Raw genomic sequence first — 24051 nt, forward strand, 5'->3', positions numbered from 1 at the left:
ACATTTGAAGTGGAAGAGCAGCAACAGAGCAAGACCAGTTCTGCTCAGGATCTCTGAGAAAGAAATGAGATATTGGTGGTATAAAAAACCCAGTGACCTTCATGCCTTCCTGGGAGCAGAGCCCTACTTCTGCAGTCACATTCAGCACGACACAATTTCATAGTCGTGACACCTGAAGGAGGAAAGGAAAATAGTATAACCTCAAAGCGGTGCACAAATAAACTGACTCTACTTTTTGAAACAGGAAACACGTAAAACTTCACGTTTGTTCCCTTCTTCTCTTTTTTACAAAGCTAATGACAAGTAAAGCATTGTGCAATGGTGTCTATCACGTAAGGCCTCTGTGCTTTCCACAATTTATAAAATCCAATCACATTCATGTTTTATCACACAACGGACTTTCCATAGTGTCATGGAACAAGAATTCCCCTTCTTTGAGGATCCCAGGGAGTCTTTAAAGACTTTAATCAGCCTTCACACCACAAATCTCCACATATTAAAGAAAAATGGGATTAAGTCAGTGTGCTTGCGCTTTCTGTTGGTTTCGTGTAGGCAAAGATATAAACATCGACAAGGTACAGATGTACAGAAAGATAGTTTCAAAAGATTTGAACATGAGAAGTTGTGGAATTAAGATACTGTGCTAGATAGGTATGCAGAGAGGCCGGCACGCTAAACACATGAAATCAAAGCTGATAGAGATGGGTAGAGTGATTTATATGAAACTGAACTTGATTCTGTCACCCAGCTATTCCAAAACAGCAAGCACCCGAAGTATCCAAGAAAAACTGAATTCACAAACACACAGAACAACATGATGCTTTTTTTAATCAGGTTTTCAATCACCATGTAATTTTTTCCACTGACACACTCAAACACAGAGATTTAAAAATTATTTGTCTGCAAAGAGGAACAAAATGATTTAAACAGCTCCGGTAAAGTCTGAGCAAATCTTTTCTGATCTTCTCCTTGGGAGTCCACTCTTCAGACAGCTTATAAATTTCATTTCCTTCTATTTCACAAGACAAGAAGAGGTTGGGCTGCAGACAACCTTCTGTTCAAGCTCAGCATATCTTTTCAGAAGTGGACGATAGAGCTAAAAAGGAAAAAGAAATAAATATGTCTAGGTTGAAAAATCAGACTTTTAAATCACACTGCTGTTAAAAAAGATCTTCAGATCTGAAAAATGCAGCATCTTCACAGGTACCTGAAGGTTTAGGATTTTTTCCCCAATTTGCTCAAGAAAATGTTGCAGAGTCTTCCTTCTTCAAATGTCACAGTCCTTTTTACCGTCTCCTTCACGGCTTAATTTTGTGACACATACACGTTTGTGCCAGTCAGGTGTGGTGACTGTGTTCTTGCTGTAAGTCATCGCTTCCAGGGGAAGCGGCTCTGCTGAAGTCACCTCTCCCTGTCTGACACGTCCCCTCGTCCCCTCGTAACAGCCGTCCTACCCGCCCAGGCAGAACTCCTGTCCTTGCCTCCCTCCGCTCCCTGGGGACAGATCATCGCCTCTGTCCCCTCCTCCTCTGCCCTGCTAATGAGCACAGTCAAACACCACCCTCAGAAAGGTCCCCCTTGGCCAATCTGCTGACCAGGCTTTCTGAAACACACTTCCCACTCCCTCTGCCGCCCCTCTCATATACTCCTTTATCTATTTAACTTCTTCGCGTCTTTCACAGCCACAACTTTTTCCCATCTACAGTCTGCTCCATGGCCAGGCTCCTCGCTCCTTCATCCCAGGCCCAGGGGGACAAACCCAACTTCTTTCCACAACCACGCTGAGTATCAGGGTTGCTTTTTTTTTGTATTTCCCTAGCTAGACTTCTGCAGGAATTTTTAGATCCAGAATTGTTACAACCATAAAAAGAAGAATCAAGACTCAAACGTATTTAAAACCCCAGATTCAAACACGCGCTATGCTTTTGGATATGGGAGAGATGTTGGGATTTGTTTCATTTGTTACTTTTCTTTTCCCCCCCCCCTCTGCTTCAAATTCATCGCAGGACATATCGCAGAAGATGAGCTGCTTGTACGTGACCAGGTTACACAGCAAAAACCCTGAACAGAGCCCAGCCCTACTGCTGGCTCCAACCCAAAACTGTACTTCATGTAGATCTTAGAGATGCGCTTTCTTCCTTATCTCCTCCCCCTGGTTTTAACTGCCCGTCTAATAAAATCAGCAGCTTGACAAGCCATACCAGGACAGCTTCACCCATTTGCTGGCTCGAGCACAAACAAGGGACCGCCAGGAGCCAGCGCGGGGTCTGGTGCAGGCTCGGGCCGTCGTTTGGAGGATGCCATAAGGTCGTATCTCTGCCGCAATGAATCCTCGGGGCCGCCAGTCTCGTCTACAAGCCCTCTGCACTGATGTTATTCATAATCAGGGCAGTCTCGCTCCTGGCTTCAGGTTCAGAGAGGTTATAGAGCCATAATGAATCATATCCAGTAAACTGAATTTCTGCTCTCATCAGTGAGATCCAGCATTTAAATGCATTTTATTCTTTTCCAGATTAAAGCCATGACCAACAACTGTACGTGCATGAGAAATTCAGGAGGAAGATGTTTCAAGTGTAAACTATGAGGCTGTAGGAAGAGATAGGGTGGTTGTTGCGCAGTTTTATGTACAGTCCTACAGTTGCCTTGGTGTTTCTAACAGCCATACTTTCTCAGATGAAAGAAAAAAAAATAGTAAGAGCTTGCAGTTTTCTCATCTAGGAAATAAAGAATTAGCATTGTTTGGTTCTTGTGTTTCAATTGTTAGCAAAATACCCAGTTTCTGTGTTTCCCTCTTCAGAACAAGAGTTTCAGTCTGAGCAGTGAAACCTGGATTTATCTCTTCATCCCCACTTCCACCATGGCAGGTGAGAGTGACTTAATGGACAAATTCTGCAGAAAGAGCCTGTTTTGATCAACTCTTCCTTTTTACCAACCAGGTGTTACAGAAGCTAAAGCACATTTCTTCAAGAGTTTAAGTACATTAAGGGGAAGAAGGGAAGGAGCACCTACAGCAAATGCAAACAGTTTGCTAGCCAGAGCCTCATCAGGACAGTTTTTAAATCCATCTCACAGTAATTAACTGAATCTTACTGATTAAAACAGAGAATTTACTCACTCCTATCTCTGCAACAGATTCATTCAGTGACCCTAGGCAAGTCATTTAACATTTAAGCACCCCAACTCCTCCTCTTCTCCACAGAACAGGGATACTGAGATCCATGGAGGTTTATGTGATTAGAAAATAAAATGCACCACTATTATGAAATGCTACATGACTCAGCATGGTATTTTTAACCGACTACATAAGGGGCCTTGAGGGTTCTGTAAAGTACATATATATACTTTTCATGTTCCCAAAGGGTACTATTGCTCTCATTTCTGCTAAATATGCACATCAGAGTAAACAAAATACTGAGCAGGCAACTATGGTTATACTTGGACTATCAGTATGTCAAACAAAAATGGCTCCTTCATTCACTGAAGCATCTACATTTAAACCTTGCTATTTCTTACTTTGCTATTCTGTAAATTTGGTAAACCCTAGGCACTTCTCAACAAAAAAATCAGCACAACAGAGCTGCTATGGTGAGCAAGCTCAGCCACTGAGAAAGCAGGCTCCATATTACTAACCCAGGAGTATTTTTACAAAATACACAACAGCGCATTTACTAGGAAGGCTGGGAAGTATTATTGTTAATACATCACCCTAAATTAAAATGTGTCAAAACAAATGAACAACCGTGTTTACTGGTACAGTTTCTTTTCCTGTTTATTTGACTTAAGCAGTTAGCTTGCTAATCGAGAAAATTCAGGCATTTGCAATAAGCTTCCCAGCCATTAGTGTAAACAAATGCTACATTATGGACCATTTGAAAAAAATGAAAAAAAAAAAAAAGGATATTCCTTGTATTCTATCCCTGTTCATTTCAGGCAAAGCCAAAGTCTTAAATTCCTCTTCCTCAGGGAATTTGGCTGTAATACCACCAGTACATCATGGCTGATACGCACAGCAGTAGCACGAGCTTTTCACAAGCAGTATTTTACATGCCAGCTTGACACCAGCTGAAATTTGGGGCCACAGCAGTGCAGCTCCTCTGAAGTGCAGAGAAGAAAAGCCGAACTGCGCTGATCGAGAACCCGGCCTGAGCACATGTGGCTGTGAAAGATGCTTCTCCACATCTGCCGTGACTGAACTGCCCCCGCAGAACCTCCAGCAGCTCCTCCTAAGCGATTCCAGGAGCCTTTTTCCTGAGGCAGTTATATAGATTTATTTTTATAATTGAGGCCCAAAGGGAATAAAGAACTCTCAATGATGCATAAAAACTCAGGAACATAAATTCCCTCTCCGTCATAGCCTCAAACGTAATATATCAAACCACGATATTTAACAAAAGTAATTACATGTATCACAACATGAACCTTATTATTGTCCATAATTTAATTGTCTTTGCTACATTATGGCCTTTTCTCCTGCTTATCTCTATAGCCTACTCCACAACATAAGCAGTAATCTGATGGCTTCATTTACAAACCCTGAACTTCTCCCCTGGGACAACTTGGCCACACTCCGACAGTCCCATGAATAACTAAGAAAATGCTAATGATAAATATAGCATTATAACAGAGAATAACTTAACCTGCCCTCCCTGGAAAATGCATTCAAAGAAATGTTACCTTGCTCTCTACTCCAAATCAAATATGTCATCCTCAGACTGTATCTCACCATCGTACCAGCCTATGAACTCAACGGGGATTTTACTGTCTCTTTGTACAATGTCTGGGACAATGGGGATGTTGTCTCTGCCGCCCTCCAAAAGCAAAACCAGCTACAAATTATTACTACAAGTGACAATCCACATGGATCCTTCTAACTCCTGCAATGCTACATTAGCCAATGATTGGAGCAATTCAAAATTTACAAATTAAAAAGATGATGCTGATGATTATCTAATTTTAATCTACCCGAGTACATTTAATCTACTCTGAATAGATTTAAATTAATCAGTCTCTCACAAACACTTGCTACTTTTGATAGGTTCCTTTTTTTTGTAAACCAAACTCAAATTACTCAAAGAGATTTACTTAAGAAATCAAGAGACACAGATGTTTTATTTTTGCATCATAGCAGTTTTTTGTCTTTCTTAACACAGAAAGACTACTCTTAAAGCAGAAAGAATGTGACAGAGTCCTGAAATACTCTGAAGAGTCCTCCAAGGAACCACACCTCAAACTGTCACTTTATTTTTGTAAGCCTACATTAATCAGTTTAATAGATTTTAAAAAAATTATTGGCTACACAAATCACCTTAATCAAACTCCCATCAATACCTATTGTATTTCATGGCTGTATTATTATTACCTACTTTGCACAAAATTACTAAACTAAACCAATTCTAGAAAACAACCTCCCCCCTTCAAAATCTAACTCAACAAAACTATCATTATTTTAAATCAATAATTAGGTCATTATAACCTTCCTGGGTAATAGGGTCACTTCTATACATTTACCTACTTACAAGGCAATTCACCACAGTAAAGAAAACCTGTTAGGTCTACATTTTCCTTTCTTGAATTTTTGCAAGATTAATACGTCTCAGTAGAGCAAATAATGCAATCAAAAATTATACATCCAGAGGTAGTGAACTGCACTACACCTTCTCCCTACAAAACCCTACATGACGCTATTACAATAAATCTGACAGTACAACACAGGCACGCAGCTTGTATAAACACAACTGATCAACTCCAGATAATCATGTTCACTCTTGTGCTTTTTTTACTTAATTAACCAACTAGCCAACCATTTCTGTTTTAACAGATTACTAAAATAGAGCTGAATTCTAATGCTGGAATAATAGATTCTTTCTGTCAGTTAACATATATTTATTGCTCTAGAATCTCCTGGTTATTTCTGTCATGCTTAGTGGTTCTGATTAATCCTCTTCCTTGAGGGAGAGAGGAGGCTCCAAAGGGGTGAGATGACTTGTTAATATTTTCTCTTCTGGAAACAGGGGAGAAGGATTCATCAGGTTAACCCACAGACAACTGACTTCAACTAACCCAGTTGAGTAAGTGACCAAAGCCTACCACCATGATGGTTACCACCAGAATACTTTATGACTTGTCTGGGTCTTGAAAGAATTAGGAACAAGTCCAACTTGGGTCAGCTCCCACACCCTACAAATACACTGTGCAATCAGGTTCAGCTCAGAGACTTAAGGTCATAGCCACAGAGTGGGATTTATCTTCTTGGAAATGGTCTCTTCCAGGCAGGCTGGTCTGCTACAGGATGAAGTCACCTTTTTGCCTGACAAGTTGGAACTTACGGGACTTCAGTTGCTACTAACTCATCACCCATCACAAGCTCTAGGTTTCCCATCTTGTGACTTTGTTTTACCTGCCCGTCAGCTTGATTGAACCAGAAGAGCTGTTTTGCGTGCCCTGCTTTTCCTTTTTGAAATCACACTCATTGCAAATGATCCTTCAGCAACCAAAGAAACACTTTTTGCATTTTTGGTTCCTGGAAAGCCCTACTGCATGCATAGGCCTTGGCTGTGAAGCTGTATCAAACTGTTGTTTGACCTCTGTCTATAAGAGATTTTCCTCCCTCCAATGATTTAGCACATGTTGCCTCCAACCTATAGCAGGAAGAAAGGATGAAACCAGAGCAGATTGCTGTGTTATGACCTGTTTTTTCTTCATCCTGCCAAGATTTAGCTGTAGCCATCCAAAAAATGCGGGGAAGGGGTCCGGGGAATTTCACATTGGTTAGCCAGGCTCTTTCAGAAGAGCTCCTCAGTGAGACAGAACTTAACCTCAGGATGACTTTGAAGTTTATAAAAAGAACCGTCATTTAAGTGAAAGCCTCTAACCTCAAGAGAATGAAATTGGATGGACAGGGAGATGCAGCTCTGTAAAAAACAGAATCAAACTGACTCATCACATTATGAATTTTTACTGCAGTGTTCATGCTAACACACTGTATTACTGACAGGCCCTCTGGCTTCCTGCAGTTTCACAGCCATGAAACTAGCCTGGGAATCCACCATCAACTGCAAAGTTATAAGAAAAGAAGGAAAAAAAATGGTGTGGAATACGTAACTGCAAGAAGCTGCTTTTAATGGAATGAAGCTGGCAAGCTAAGCTAAGGAGCAGGAACACTTATTCCTTCACATGCTGTTTGGCCACTACCTTCTTCATCATTCACTCCTATCGACTGGGGCAATAATTCACTGCTGTACATCATTTAAAACCAATAAAAAGATGTGCTATGAGAGCCAGGTCTAACCAAGTGGAAAAGGAGAAGAAAAGTATCGAGAGGGAGGTAATTAACTCTTTTAGCTTCCAGGCCATTTTATGCAGACGGTAAAACAGAAAGAGGTAAATGAATTCCCTGCTGATCCTTCCCGTTGGGTTTGCTTGGCCCCTGCAAGCGTACAAGGTCTTTGCTGCTTGTGCAGGTCCCTGTGAGTGACAGCTGTATCCCCTGTCCTTGAGTTTTATAGCTGAAGCAGCACCGGGGGGGTCACAAACAGGTCTCTGAGCACTCCCCACCTCCACACAAGCCAACCTGGCAGCTTTTCGGCAAACAGCATTTTGGGGGTGAACAGGGCAGCAACGTGAGGTTGAATCAGACACAGGGGATCTGCTCCTGAAGTGTATTCCCTGCGGAAGGCTTCAGCTGCAACACACACACGACACAGGCCACTGCTGTTAATTATTTTATCTTTTAAAATGAGGGGGGAAGGTTGAGTAAATGAGATCAGATCAATCAAGTTTAAATTATTCAATGTCTTAATATTTCTGAAGGGGACTTCTATTCGATTACTGAGCTCCTCCATCTCAGTTAATAATTAAATAATACGCTGGCAGGCACAATGCAGCATGATCATTTCTATTATTACTCACAATGATATCTGGCGCTCCACTACACATGTAGCTGGGAGTTAGTAGTTTTGGCAGATCATTAATTTCCCAGTTTAAATAAAAGCTTTAAAACCTTGTTGCCTGTAGTTAGGGCACATCCAAATCTCATAAATGGAGAGTGTAAGGCTGTGTTGATGTAAAAGAAGTTTCTGCACAGCTGAAGACAGAGGTAGATTCACCTTTGCTTATTTAAACATGTGTTCTCTGGGAATCTTGCTATATTGCATTGTTTATTTATTACTAGATGTTATATTTCAGAAGCTGTTGTAAACTGAGGCCTTTGGCATCTTGTAGCGAGATGCGCAGGGCTGCACTGGAGAGCCTGAGGCAACAATTCCTTCCTTCCTTGGTTTTACAGGGCCCAGAACCACGTAGTTAGCAAAAAATGGCAATTTATTTTGCTTTACAATAAAATATCTAATTTATATTTTGTCCCATAAAGCACGAGCTTCACCTTCAGATGCGCTGAAATTCCCAGGATGGGTACGATACCAAAGACCTGGGCCTACTGAATCCTCCCAGTTGGCACACTTTTCAACTGGGAGCTACAAGTGGAGATACACAATTGCTGACCACTGTTTAATATCGGACAGGAAGGATTTTGGGGAATGTTTTCCAAGAGGCCCAAAAGCATCGTCACTTTGCCTTTTTCCATGCTGCCTGCTGCAAACAAGTTAAGACTATTTTGTCAATATTATCAGTTACAACTTGACTGACGTGTGTCCAAATTCAACTATTTTATAACTTTTTCTGTCCCTTAAGGAACAGATTTTGCTCTCTGATTACACCCAGTTAGGAAAAATCACTGTCACAGATGTGGATGGAGTGATCAGATTATTGCATCATTAAAACACTAAAGATCTCCCAAAAATCAAATCTATCTTCATAACAAGGAGTAAGAATTGCATAACCAAATATTTCTAAAACTAATCTATTTTACTAGAAGAATTAGTAAACCGCTACATTTTGAAGCAAACAGAAAATGAGAAGAAAAACGGTATTTCCAAGCTTGCTCACCTCCTCAGCCCCAGCGGTTGGTGTAACAGCCAATCTAGGCTCTGGTCCTAATTTCACGACATCAGCCAAGGACACATTCGTCTCAGCTACAAGCCCTGCAATGAGAATCACAACCCTGATCAATGCAAAAAGCACAATGCGGGATGTGCCTTGATTCCCTGGCAAATTAATACATTATATTGATCTTCCCTGGTCAGGTCAGCATTCAGGATTGAAGGATAAATGGCAGAAGATCTTACATTCCTACGCGCTGGCCTGGGAACTCTGTGATTGAGTTTTTGCCAATCACTCAGTTCATACCCTGGAGAATAGGTAAGCAGCAGAAACGCTACTCAACAGTATCAGTAATTATTTATGGTTATAACAGTACCGTAAACAGCAATGAAAATATGTGGAAGCAAAGGATTCAAGACAAAATGTGACTAAACAAAAAAGGAAGAGAAGTGAAAACACTGTCAAGAAAATATGCCACAAATTCTGAAATATATTTATGTAAATGGAAACAGAATAATACGGGAGTTCTGCTACTACCACAGGTTGCTTTACAAGTGAATTGCAGCATTTCAGGAGCTCCTTGTACATCTGCTAAGAACTCCAGGCTAACTGTAGAACACTCTACTTGCAGATGTACACTCTAATATTATTAAGGAGCCCTTGCCATCAATATTTCATTTATATTAGCAAGTCTTCACTTTTACTCAATCCCTTTGCCTGGCCAAAAGTGAGTCAGCTGAAAGCATCAATCAAAAATGCCATTTAGAAAGGCACACAGCACGGCCCTGGGGCTCAGCTGGCAGAGTACCTGAGCTACGGAGTCCCGCCATCAGCCTGGCATCTGAAATCTTCACTCAAATGCTCTGTCAACCAAGCCTCAAGATTTCATATGGCAAGTTGGCAGAGGGAATACACTTCTGTACATACAAAATATCTGCACAAACTTTAATGATTCCATGTTTCACATGCATTCACGGGCAAGGAATCTGCCTGTAGCATTAGGGAAGCTTCTGGTGGCTTTTGAAGCAGTAGACAAAGTTTGAGTACAAAGAAAAACAGTTTGGAAACTTGGGCCCCGAGGTGGAAAAACAGTCTCACTGTGGCTTCAAATATACTGATAATCTAACAGTAGTGATTCCACTGTCCTGCAAAAGCATGTTTTGCCTGACAGAACCCTTGTGTCTTCTGGAAATAGAGGAGAGCATGCTGTGTGCATTAAACACATCAGGTTTGGGTTGTGCAATTTTCTGTGCTGTTTTCAAATGCAAGAGAGCATGTAGGCTTCAGATGCTTTAATGTGACAGTAGAATTTGTTTCCAAAATTAAAACTTAGCTGATTTCTTCTGATGGCTGATGCTATCTTTCCCATGCTTGTTGCAATCCCATGATCTTACAGAAACTTGTACAGAAGCTATCCATGTATTAAGGTCCAAATTCTAAAGCTTCTAATCACAAAAACTGAGGCTAACAAAAGTTGGTCCAAATAAGGACTTCAGAATTTGATACATACTCCTTGATTTGTTTAGCTGTAAAACATTAGAAACTGTTTTAAAATATGCAGATAAAATGTCTTTCCTGAGATCCAACTCTTAAATGGCTGATGGCCCCCCCCTTAACATACACCTGCATGCATTAATAGATATAAGTTAATTAACACTTTAAACCTGGGACTTGGACTGTTGCATTACAGTGAGTGATGTAGTACAGCAAACAAAGTGACTGGTGGACCTTGGCATATCCCAAGATTTATGCTTTTACAAGAGAAAGCGCATACTCAAGCATGGAGCCCAGGACACCTTGCATATCCTTCGTCTTGACATTTAAGAGCTGGAAGATACATATAGGTTTAATAACATTTACTTGGTCAGCAGTATTACTGGTCCTGTCGTCCCTGCCCTCTCTGATCTTCTTTGCTAGGACTGATCTCTTGTTTGACTTGACCATTTCAGATATCCAGCTTACAACCTGCTCCACAAACCGGGGCCGCAGGCTACACAAACACCTTTATTTGGCTCTGTTCTTCCAGGAGCAGCACATGGAAGTACTAACTCAACACATTCAGGTCCTAGACCTTCCCCTGTCAGTATCAACACTTTCCACACCCTATCCCTTGGTTGAGAAGCAACCACCAGACTTGAATTATAAGGTAAATGTTACTCTTGACCTTGATCCAAGCATTCTAAAAGCAAGAAACTCTCTTTGACCTGAGTGACCTTCCAGTCAGATCCACACAGCTTTGTTCTCCCCTCATTTTCAGTAACGTTAATCCAAAGTATTAAACAACTTAAATGCCCGTACCGCTCAGAAGTATCTCCTTACAGTCTTACCGTGAATTGCTCTGTAAGCACTTCCTAAACAAGCAGAGTTGGCAGTATCGATGGTGTACACCGGTGCGTTGAACACATCAGAGAGGACCTAAGAAGTATCAAAGCATCAGTTACACGTGTCCATGAAAGACAAGGGATAAGCGATCCCCTACCACATCTTAGGAAAACAAACAACTACCGTACACCCCAGCCAAGTATTTGGGAACCCGCAGAAAGAAGCGCCGCAGGCAACAATGAGTCCTGAACTTGTCACACAACAGAATACTGGTAAATCTGAGCTAGAGATGGAACTGCAGCCAGGAAGCAAAGTCCCATGTCTCTTCAGACCTCTTTATCACAAGTTCAGAGAAGTCTGGGCTCAAGCATCGTCTCCCTCATAAGCCCACACAATCCACCCATGCCAAGGGTTTACAGCAGGGCAAGGAGATCTGCTCAGGAACCACAACTGGTGCCCGTTTTCTTCCATTGTGTTTATGGCTGAGCCAAGTGGGAAGAAGAGAGGAACCAGTCATGGCTCCTCAGTTCTCAATTTTGATAAAATGAAAGCTCCAGCAGTAAGAAGGCCTGCTAAGGCTGTCACGTTAGGTTCGCAGGAAGAATGACACAGGAACTGCCTGTACAGCCTCTACATCTGCCAGGAATTTTCCTGTATTCAAGGGAGCCTTAGCTACAAAGATATACCAAGACACTTCTCAATTTGGCTCAGGCAAGACAAAGAAAATTTTACAGGCAAAGAATTTGTAATGGCATCCAACAGATACTAAAGTTATTAGACCACACGTCATTCTGCATTGAAATCAACACCAGGCATTCCCAGAGTACACGTGCTCTTCCTCACACTGTAGGTTTAGAAAAACTGATACAGAAGGGGAAAAATCAAGATGTATTTGGATGGGGACACAGGAGGTTCAATAACACTTTTCCAAAAACATTCTCAACAAACTCCTTCCATTTCAGCTTCATCACCTCTAGGACTGCAGGTGCCCCTCAGGCTGAGCAACACAAGAAGCACGTAAGGATTGAGACTTAACTTGTGCTGGGTTTATTACTTTTGCCAAAGGGAACATTGTATCAACAGATTTACAGCCACACAATCAAGTCTAAAATAAGGCCAGAGTGTCCAGGAATCCAAACCATTTGGATCAGTGATCTGCAATCCCCATCCGGGAATTTACAGCCCTACTGATCACGGGCCCCAGGGCTTCACAAAAGATGACTAAGAAATTCAGTCCATATATGCTATTGAAAAAAATAGTATGTGACATTTCTGAAGGATTTTGCCTCTTTCTCTGAAAGTCTGTGGGGAATCTGCAAATCAAAACCTTTGAAAATCACCAATTTTCATCATTTTAAACAAAAGTGGATGGTTGTTAACTAGAAGCCAGTGAAAGCCTGAGCTTAAAACACTCTCTTCTTGTAAGACAGCCAAGTCAGTATCGCGTAACTTCGCTTGTAAGCAAGCATTGAGCAACACATGAGCTTCAGTGCTAGAGGACAAATGGAAAATTAATCATGATATCTATTAAAAAGCCCTCTGGAAATTATAAGGTCACACGGTGCTGGTTCCACAGCCCACCCTGCCAGCCAATGCTACCGTTTTGTTTCAGCACATTCCCCATCTGCTTCTTCATCTCATCTCCAATAGGTATTTTTTGTCTTAAGCTTGAATTGTACGTTCCTTTGGACAATACAGGTCCTTATTTTTAATTTTGCATCTCTGCAGAGCCTTATACAATATAGCTCTACTCTATACTGAATACTAATAAGTGCTGTAATAATACAAATAACAACTACCTTTTGTGCCACTTGATTATAAAATTCATATTATTCAAAGTTCGTATGTTTAGAAAGTCATTTGAAACTGTAGTCTCTCTCATGAATAATTTTAAAAGAAACTGTTAGAGGTTTTACTGTTAAAAATATTTCACTGTGTTTCATGTGGTCATTAATCAAGCACCATATATGTTGTAAAAAGCTTCCGAGAACCATGGAAAAAGCTGCCCTACTATATTTTCTTAACAGATTTTCCTAAGTTGCCTTCTTTGCAGTGTAAAATATAGGAGTTACTGAATGTTGATTAATTAAATGATAGTCTTTTGTAGCCCTCAAACAAATTATCCAAAATTGACCATGATAAGGGTGAAAGCTGTTATTCTTCATGCAACTGATATGGTTTCTGAGGTTTTGATTAAATTAAAAAGGACGATCCAATTAACCAGTGATTGAATTAAGTAAATGACACTGTATTGATCATATTATTTTAAGACACTTCTAATGAGTTTTAAAAGCAGCTGTATTGTTACACGTGAAGAAGCAGCACCACAGCCACCACTCTCCCATCTCCACAATTTTTCAGCTGTGCATGTTGCAGAATTAAATGTCATAAGAACATTCAGTTCTCTACCCTCATTCCACAGCAAGGAAATCCTCCTGGCACCTAAACTGGAAATACAGCTTTAAAAACAAACTCATCTATTAATCCAATCTCTCTCCTGACATATTCTTAGTAGCATTGCTCCAGTAGGGACCAATGTTTTTAGCAATTAACCTATCAGCTAATTTTCCAACGTCAAGTTCCTAAAGCAAAACAACCAAAGCAGATGAAGAGAAGTGACATCCACAGGCAAAACATGCCAAATTTGTTGTGTCCCAATCAGCTGTACAACCAATAGTTATACAAACGGGTGGTTTAGATGCCTTAGGAGAGAGAGTTTTTTCTCTTCAATTTATTATCCATTTATTCCAGCTCAGGTTTTGCAGAGCAGACGACCTTTCTTTCATATGATTGCAATGGTCAAAGAGTACCGTGTGGAGTTGATGTTGGCCACTAGATTCTTTCTAGCTGATGGAAAGGGACCTTGTGTTGACTAGTTTCAGTGCCAGGACTTAGCCCAAGATTAAGACAGGTGTAAATGTCTGCCTCCAGGCTGAGTGTCAGAGCCTCCCATCAATGGGGAGCTTGTTGAGGCAGTCAGTGGAGTACAGAGAGCTCTTTGGCTCACCCAGAGGGAGACATCTACATTCGGTAAGCTAAAACACCACCTGGTTTCCTTTGCCCTGTCACTGACTGGATCTCCCCTGACTGTTACAGGATTGACAGATCATACACCACATCACGGATAACTGGATTCCCAACCCAAATGCCCTGCGATAGCAAAAGCCGGGTGAGAGGCCTCTTGCCATTCGTGAGTTAGGCTTTGCCAAATCTCAGCGGGCAGAAACAGAGAGAATGTGGTTCTCTCTTGAGAAGATGGACGAAGGATCTTAACCAGGGCTGGATGTGCAGCAAGAGCAGCAGAAGAGGAAGGTGAGAAGAGGGAGGACAGACTGTATAGAAGTATAGCCTCCTCCCAGTATGGGACACAATGCTAATAAGTAACAGATACTCAGAATAACAAGGGCAGGGGTTTGGGGTGGGGTTTTTTGAGTGTTCAGCACCAGCATAATCCTTTTGTCATTGAAATCCATGGTCCAACTTTGATCTGAATGACAAAGCCTACAAAAATCTCGGGTATTGTATCAAGCCTTTTCTCAGTTTCTTTGCTGATTGGTTTGATGCAAGCAATGAGACCTGGAAATCATCAGTGCTTCAGACACACTTTCATAAAACTAGTTGAGTGCAAATAAACCTTTAAAGTCCAATACTAAATTAGCATTGGGCTAATGGTTTTCACACTAAACCTGAGGAAAAGCCCCAAAGATTGGCAGCAGATTCACAATCCCATGTCTACACCTTCCTGTGGACCTGCGGTGATTTGGGTTCAGTACATCAAAATAAAAATACACATGTAACTGCAAGTTCAGTCCAATGGATTTCATTTTCTACTTACCTGCAAGATCTTTTTATTGTGGGATGCGCCACCAGTAGCCAAAATCCTTGTTCTGGGCACTGCAAGGCAATACAACATACAGATCAGATTGAAAGTGCATGTTGTCAAGATTTGCACTACTGAACCAAGCAATGAGAACAAGGAGGTGGGAGTCAGATGGTCTGGGTTCTCTCTCTGTATCTCTAATTTACCTTCTGTAAAAAAAGGAGATAAGACTAATTACCCACCTTTCCAAGGCACATTAGAGCACCTCCTTAGAAGAGGTAACAAAAATATTGCAGATCTATTATTATTATGGCGCTATCAAAGTCAGGGGGATTTGCAAGAGAGATATACAATAAGAAAGGCAGAGTGTTATTATTCTACAGCTCTGATTTGAGGTCAGATTGGTTTGGCTCCTAGCTGTATATATACAAACTGACAGATAACCTTTAAAATCAGCAGTATCTTCCCAACTTATCTCTGTGTGGTGTTCACAGTCAGAGTTCACTGAAGCCTGGGCAATCCCCATATGCTTGAATGACAAGGAAGTGTGTCAAAAGGTAATTAGAGATGGTCTAAATCACTTTAATAAAATCAAAAGATATCTGAATCTTCATCCAAGCAAACCCACAGCTTTGGGGGTGTTAAAAAAATTATCCTGCACTCTTTAGCCTTTAAAGAAACCCACTCTTTTTGGCACATACCTGAGTATCTATCCTGTGTCTCTTCATTTATTTGTGTGCATGCTCCTCTGGAGCACAGCATGCAACAAGCCATATATCTACCCATAAGCACAATTCAGTAAGGCATTATGAATGTGAGTAGTCCAAACGATCTCACTGAAATTCTTTAAAGGCGCAAAACAAAATAAATGCATAAATACTTTGATATCGCATATTAAAAAAATCTAGACACTTAATTACCCTGATTTATGACATTAATAAGTGATATCATCATGTATACCCTCCCAAAAGGGGAATTTTATTGTGGTTATTGTTCTGTTATTTTAACCTCCTTTTTAATAAAAGCTGGAGATAATTTCTTTCTTATAAGACAAAGTTGGTCAACTCATACTGATGCCCTAAATAACTTAGTCATTTATTCTTTCAAGTACCTTAGTGACAAAAGCCCTGAAGACAGAATTAGAAACAAAGAGAAGATGCAGCTCACCATGACACTTCTAGACCCACAGCCGGGTGATCAGGTGGAGTCTAAGATCCAGACAAAGCATTGCATGGGGGACCCTGTTTTACTGATAAATTGAATTTTATTTTCCTCTTTGGAGGATATTCAGTGATGCACAATTGGGTTTTAAAAGCCATTAGAATCTCTGTCAATGTCAGTAAACAAATAAAACAAAGAGCAGAGTGATTCCTCGGGGAAAACAAGTTTCAATTATACCAACAAAGAGTGACAGATCCCTGCCAAGATTATCACAACAACATAATAGCACAGAAACCAGTAAAAAATAACTAGTAAGTCTCTGTGCCTGGAAACCAAACTGAACTCCAACGGATTTGCCTAGTAGTTGCAATTCGGTCTTGCTAAACCTTGTCGTGAATATAAATTCTTGCAGAGCTACCATATCCAACATCAAAACACAACATTTCAGCGACAGCCAGCAAGACAGATTGAGAAACAAATAGACATGTTTGCTACACTTTGCAGCAGCTAAAACCAAAGGATAATGCACGGCTGCTCTGAGCTGCCTCTGGAAAGGGGCCTAATAAACTGCTGGGCTACCACCATCAGGAATGAATGGTGGACAATATAAAAGTGGTAAAGCCAAGCAGGAACCACAGTGGTAACTGCAAACATATCTTAGCTCAGCTGCTCCTCACACTTTCATCTGCATGCCAGCTCCCTGTCTGAGGGCTTGTGTGCACAATTTTCCAAATGTTTCGGGGCTCTGTCAGTGTATTTTGCTGTCTGCTTTTGTTGCACTGTAACCAACTGGCCAGGTAGGGCTAGTTGGTGCCTCTCACTGGCTCCAGTGCCCCTGGAACAGACAACATGTTTGCATCAAAAAATGGAGGACTGGACAGGAGACTTAATGCTTCCTAGGTGAGAAGATTTGGGTTTCAGTTACACTATCAATTTATAGAATCATAGAATCGTTTTGGTTGGAAAGGACCTTTAAGGTCACCGAGTCCAACCATTAACCTCTAACTGCCAAGTCCACCTCTAAACCGTGTCCCTAAGAACCTCATCTCTGCATCTTTTAAACCCCTCCAGGGATGGTGACTCCACCACTGCCCTGGGCAGCCTGTTCCAATGCCCGACAACCCTTTCCGGGAAGAATTTTTTCCTACTATCCAATCTAAACCTCCCCTGGCACAACTTGAGGCTGTTTCCTTGCTTGTCACTTGGGAGAAGAGACCAACCCCCTCCACGCTCCAAGCTCCTCTCAGGCAGTTCAGAGATCAGAAGGTCTCCCCTCAGCTCCTGTTCTCCAGCTGAACCCCCAGCTCCCTCAGCCGCTCCCATCACACTTGTGCTCCAGCCCCTTCCCCAGCTCCGTTCCCTTCTCTCAACTCGCTCCAGCACCTCAAGGGCTTTCTTGTTGTGAGGGGCCCAAAACTGACCCCAGGATTCGAGGTGCAGCTCAGAGCACTTCTGTTTACGTTACCGGAAGAAAAGTAGGGCTGAATTTACAGTGCATTAGCTATTCTATGGAAATCATTCATGACTATGCATTCACCCTATTATTAGTTGAGTTAGATATCTACAAAGAGGGGAAACAGACCTTAAGCCTGAAAGCATTTAACACCCTGATTACCTGCACACCCACCTTAATCCAGGCTAATTCTTCTGTAGCAAAATACTAAGAATTATTTCAGTATACAGCTAACCTACTTGATAAAAGAAACTAACTTAATTTACACTGTGAAGTTTCTTGCGTGGGTTGGACAACTCAGGTTCTAAATTGGATCAGCTTGTGAGTATAACAGCACATACACAGATTAAAAACCAAAACAAAACCAAACCAAACCTAGGATAAAGCTACGTGAAGGGCAAAATCATTCGTACTCCTTCACTTTGAATAATTAGGAAGGCTCACTTCACCAAAACACATCCCAGTAGGTAACAGCCTGGTGAACTTCAGCCAGCACTGTCTGACAGCTGGGTCTGACCCTCTGTACTGGTGGGACTGGTCCATCCAGACCACGTGGAAGAGCGATCCCAGGTGAACCCAAGTGCGCCGTGTTCCCAGATTTAGATCTGCGTGCGGCCCAAACAGAGACAACAGCTTCCCTGGCTGAGTTTCAGCCACTGCTTACAGATGAGGAGTTGGTCCCAAAAGAACTTACTTGAATTTGCTGAATTTTAGATTTATCTCTAATTTCAACCTATCTCCATAGAGCGAGGAAAATGCATTGGTCACTGATTTCAGGGATTGTCTTTTTAATGCCAATATTGTGTGCTTTACTGAACGGTGGACATTTGCTCTGAGATGCGTAATTGGATACATCTTATAAATAAATAAAGCAAGCCCATCATTTATGTATACAGAGGCACTAACAAAGACATCGTTCATCCATCACTAGTGGTGTTCTCAGCCAGCTGTGTTTGAATTTGTCAGGAGCTACCATCTATCCCCCACGGCAGTGCACAGAAAGAATTTAAATACAGTGTTACTTAAAAAAAAAATATCCTGTAGCAAACATATTTCATGAATTCAATTCTTTGACAGTTGAATCAGGTTTAAACATCTTTTAATTAAAAGCTGCCTGAATAGTACCTAACCAACCAGTTTATTTCCTTCCTATTTAAAAATTAATGATTTTTAAAGAGCTGATAGAGAATTTTAACCCTGTCTAGAAAGCGTTTGCAGCTGCACGTGCCATGGTGTCACCCTGCAATACGCACATCTTCTGCAGATCTATTACCTGCTGTGGAACGTGGTGACTGATCTAATTAAATTCAGTTAAAATAATAACTCCCACTGGACAGGAGGAGAGGGGAAGACCCAAGTAAAGAAGTTCACTGCTGTGTGAAGACTGAGCATAAGGCACTTTCCCACGCGAGACTGAGAAGTCAGCCCACTCGATGGGTGTTACTACTCACACAACGACCCCCATTCTGCCTTTACCATGATTCAATTCTTGCCAGGTCTGTGCGAAAGTTCACTTCCCGGCTCTTGTTTTCAGCCAAAATATTGCTTTCCTTGAAAGGCACATAGGGAAAAAAAAATAAATCTGTCAATGAGAAGAGACAGAAATTACTGTTATTTGCATTCAGTTGTTGTGAGTGGTCTAAAAAATACTGAAGTTCTGCACCACTGTGTATTTACAAACATGGAACCTTCCCAGAAAAGCAAGCAGTTTGAGCAGAGTAAGACAAAAAGTGGTGGGAAAAACAAAGATTTTAGTCCAGACTCAAAAAGCATTGCCCAAGGGGATTCAGCAAGTGAGACAGTGGAACCAGTAACCCGGGGCGAGTCTCTCCTGAGCCGCCCGGCATCCCCTTCATGCTCTTGGCACAGAACCGCAGCTATTAAGAAAAATAATCACATAAGCAAACTCTCATCAATCAGAATGTTAGCGCTGATAATTAGCACCAAAAGTCTGCTGCCACATCATTTGTGCAAGGAGACTGGAGGGACCCCCCAGGAGCGGGGTCAGATCATTCTGCTAAAAAGGTCCGGATGCCAAAAATCGATGGGATGACTCCTGACCTCAGGGCTTTTGGATCTGGCGATATTTCAGCTGGACGGTGACAATGTGCCTCTGTCAGTCCAGAATTCTGCTGGCTCATGCGCCACAAAGTCCGAAACCAGAATTTGACCTTCCATTTTGAGGCTGAAAACTCTTCAACTTTTTCATCTCAATTTCCAGTGCTACTACACGGCTTGTACCCCAAACTCCAGGCACTCGCTGACTTTCAGAACTCCTAAAAGACGTTTCCAAGGCTTCATCCAAACAACTTCATAACGTCTTTCTCATCACAACTGAATCCATAAATAAACAAAACAATAGAACATGCATTCAAAAAGCAGCTGATTATGCACATGAACCCACGCCAGCTATAAGCATGATTGCGAATAACTGCAATTTACAATTTGCAAGCAACAAGAAAAGTATCGGCCCCCTCCTTTTTTTCTCTGATTAACTCCAAACACTATAATTTCCAAAAAAGTATTTTCTAGCTTTTTATTCAAGAAAAACAAAACAAAAATATGTGATTATTTTGTCCCATTTATAAAACACATGTTCCAAAATCATCCTCCTTGCATATCAACTCTTCCAAAATTCATGCTAATCTTTCTTATTCATATAAAGACTGTGAAATTAAACTCCCGCTATGGTAAAAGGTTTCTCCTGTCTATATCCTTTTAAATATGAAAATGTACAAGGCACTGAGCGCCCTTTATGTGCCTGTGAGTTTGAGGACTGGGTCCAAAGGCATTTGCTTCTCTACCTCCCTGTGCTGCATCACTTCTGACACCTCCACGTATTTCAGAGCACAGAAATAAAAGGCTGCCACGAACCAGCCTTCAGCATATTAGAAAGTATCTACCTGATTGAGGTAAAAGTAATGCAAAATGGAACACACACACTCTTTTTTTTTTCTCTTCCTTTTTTTTTTTTTTTAATTTAGACCACTACAGCTGCCCAAGTGAATAAGCCACAAGCTTGAAGTCGAATATTCAAACAAATTCAGCCATTTTTTACCATTCTAAAAGCAATCCAGTTATTCATAAAAACTACTTTTTAGAAGTGTCTCTGACTTTCACTTTGAAGCATCAGCAAATTTATTCCAGAGAAAAGCAAACGGTATATGCCATATAGGTTGGCTGTTTCCTTAGAATCATAGAATCATTTTGTTTGCAGGAGACCTTACTTTTAAGCAAAGATGTTTTCAAATATCTTAACGTGCTTTAATTTCACTGAGGATTTCAATTGCTCAAATGTACATCAGAAATTTTCCAGACATAGAATGTCTTCTTATTTATTAAATGCAGTGCCTGGGGAAGAAAAACAACTTTTAAGGATAGAATTGATCATCAGCCTCTGAGGCTACAGCTCCTATCATACCAGCTGTAATTCAACAGGGGAAAAAAGCCTCGATTTTCTCAGAAGCAATGACAAATATGGGTAATATTCTCAACATTTATGCTACTTAGATAGATAAAGTCTCTACAATGATGCAGGGGGGAACTGCATGATTCTTCTTGATCACCCTGCTGTAAGGCAAGACTACCACTAAAATGGGTAGATGCGCACACACCTATGTAAAACAGGGTAGGAATAGTATCTGTAGTCAAGACTCTCATGCTACTGTAGTCTGGGTCACCTTATGTTCTCAAGCAACTTCTAATAGCAGAAATTGTTATTCATGAGGATGCCAAATTTGGCTTTCCTGAGACCTTGCTTCAAGAAAGACAAAACTTTGTATTTCACAACCTGTTTAAAGACAGCAAATCACCAAACTCTGAAAATCCTCTTGGTCAAGCTCCCTTCAGATATGAATTTAAAATGTAATGTTGACTCAAAGCTTTCAGAAAAAATAAACATAGAAAAACACGTACAGAAATTCTCTCTTAACAGCACCTTAAATAATTGCAGATTACCCAAAACCACACGGACCCTAAGATGTACCATAGGAAACAAAGTCTACTCAAGATACAACCCCATTGGGAATTCAAATTCATTGACTTCAGCAGAGTTATACAGCAAGGAAAACTTTGGTACGTGAACGTTAAAGACTTATTTGGGAACAAGCAGATCAATAGTCATAACACTGTTATAACACATACATCGACACGCTAACAACAAGACCTCTGAAATATTTGCACTTCTTGTAGAAATACCACCGAGCTGCAATTGCTTATGAATTCGCTGTGGTTTGGGGTTTTTTGTTTTGTTTTGTTTTGTTTTTGAGACACAGATCTCTATTTGACAGAGTATTTTAATGAAACCTGGGATAAATTCCAATGCTAACGTATAAAAAAGAAAATCCACAACTCAGCGCTAGAGTTTACAGCAAGGGGAAGAGAAATGCAGCAGATTCCGACCAAAAATTTTTGTAGATATAGGTTGAATATTTTGGAAGACTATTTCTGTGAAAGGAAAGAGATGAAAGACAAATTAGAAGGACCACTGAAAATCTGTTTGGTCAAACCCAAAAATCTATTTGGGGAAAAGTCCTCTCCTGAAAACATTATTGCTAGAAGTAATTTAATAAACCCTTGTTGTCTCTAACTTGTGTAAATTCTTGGTTCTGAATTAATTCCTTTAAAAAAAAAAGTAATACAATTCATGAATTAGTAAGGCAAAATGGGTTCACGTACCAATGGAACTGGCTTACATCAGGTTTAATTTTTTATTTTTGGCCACTCCAAGTTTTCCTCTTTTGATATCCAAAGTTTGGATATGGTAAGAACTGTGAAACTCATATGTGTCGAGAAAAATACTCATTACCATGAAAACTATTCAGCAAATATCCAAACATTCATGAAATAGCGGGGGCTCCAGTTAAAGGCTTAATATAACAAAGCACAACCTGCTTTGATTTACTCCACACTTCCACAGTTATTCATAGACTCTTGGCAACACTTCTACCTTCACCTTCCGCTTTGGAATTCCTGCCATTCAGCAAATAAACATGAAATCTGGAACCAATATGACAAATTAACTGACTCTCAAAAAATGTTCTGAAATTGGTGGTACCAGTCTGAAAACAAGATCTAGAGGGGACCCAAACTGGGCATTTGAATTCTGGCCATCACACCCAGCTATTTAATAACCTACCGAGAGCTCAAAAAATGTGAAAGGTCAGAGTGGACACAGAATCTCAGCTGAAGGACTCAAAGCGACAGAGAATTTACTGTATCTACCAGCTATTTTCATGTTTAATGACCTATGAAGTTAAATATTTGCACTTTTCCCATAATTTAGATTTTTATTATTTAAACTTCTAGTCACTTGATCTTTGTGGCTTTTACCTTCCAGTTAAAACATTACTTTAGAACTGGGTTTCCCCTGCACGTCTTGGCACTTACAGACCACAGTTAAATTGCATCTTGTCTTTCTTTTTGATAAGCTATGGATATTAAGTTCTGGTACTCATTAAAAGGCATAATTTCAAGACCACAAACCACCGATGCTCAGTGCTGCTGGTATAATACAAGTGCCTAGCAGAAAAGTCTTCACCACTGAAACCACTATAAAAAAGAGCAGAGTTGGCAAGAGAATTAAAAATGTCTGTCCTAGGTGTATCTGACAGTGTATGTTGTCAGTTTGCCTACCCCAAAATTTAGTAGGAAAACGCCAGCTTATAAAAACTGGCGGTTCAGGAGGGCTCTGCACTGAGCTACACACCAACACCTCTGGCATCCCTGGAGATGCAAACTCAAAATTTCTGCTGCTCAGTTCCCAGGACTGGAGGTGAAACATTCACCCAAAGTCAGGAGCATGCAAGATGTTCCCAGAAATTTTGTTGTTTTGTAAAAAAGGTCACTGCTACGTGAGATGTTGTCCGCTGACTAAAAACAACTTTTTTTTTTTTTAATGTGCTCTGTTGCCAGCATTGCAGCAGAGCTCAGTATTTCCTCAAAATATTCTGACACATGAGAAATTTGTGCTTGAAACTCAGCAAAATATACACCCTCCCATGCCTATCACAACTCCGATGTGTATAATTACCATGTGGCTTGACAGATCACACCATCAGTAAATAATGCTTGCTACTGAGTTATTTAGAAACACAAAAACCACCATTGTTTCATTTTTTAAAACTTTTTGTCCTCATACACAGCAATATTCAGCCTTGCAAATCTTTTAAGGGAAACAGAAAATTACATTGGCAAATCAACATATGACACCATCCATCAAAGGTTAAAATAAGAGAAGCAAGGAAGGAGATAAATGAGCCACCCAAGGTCACACAAAATCAGTGGAACAACCAAGAATAGAACAAAGGCCTCTTCATTACTTAGATCACAAATGCATTCGATTCTGCATTAGTTAATC

General features: G+C 40.7%; 1 protein-coding gene across 1 annotated transcript in view; it reads right to left on the bottom strand.

Annotated features, from left to right (window-relative positions):
• Nucleotides 1-865: 865 nt before the first annotated feature.
• XYLB (xylulokinase) overlaps nucleotides 866-24051 on the bottom strand; it is an 84287-nt gene continuing 61101 nt past the window's right edge. Inside the window, exons 16-19 of the mRNA XM_065629024.1 lie at nucleotides 15095-15153; nucleotides 11265-11352; nucleotides 8944-9038; nucleotides 866-1096 (exon numbers count right to left, since the gene is read on the bottom strand). Coding sequence (XP_065485096.1) covers nucleotides 1013-1096; nucleotides 8944-9038; nucleotides 11265-11352; nucleotides 15095-15153 — 326 coding nt within the window. The 3' untranslated portion in view covers nucleotides 866-1012. The remainder of the gene's footprint in view (nucleotides 1097-8943; nucleotides 9039-11264; nucleotides 11353-15094; nucleotides 15154-24051) is intronic.

This window comes from Caloenas nicobarica, chromosome 2 (assembly GCF_036013445.1).
Source record: "Caloenas nicobarica isolate bCalNic1 chromosome 2, bCalNic1.hap1, whole genome shotgun sequence".
NCBI lineage: Eukaryota > Metazoa > Chordata > Aves > Columbiformes > Columbidae > Caloenas > Caloenas nicobarica.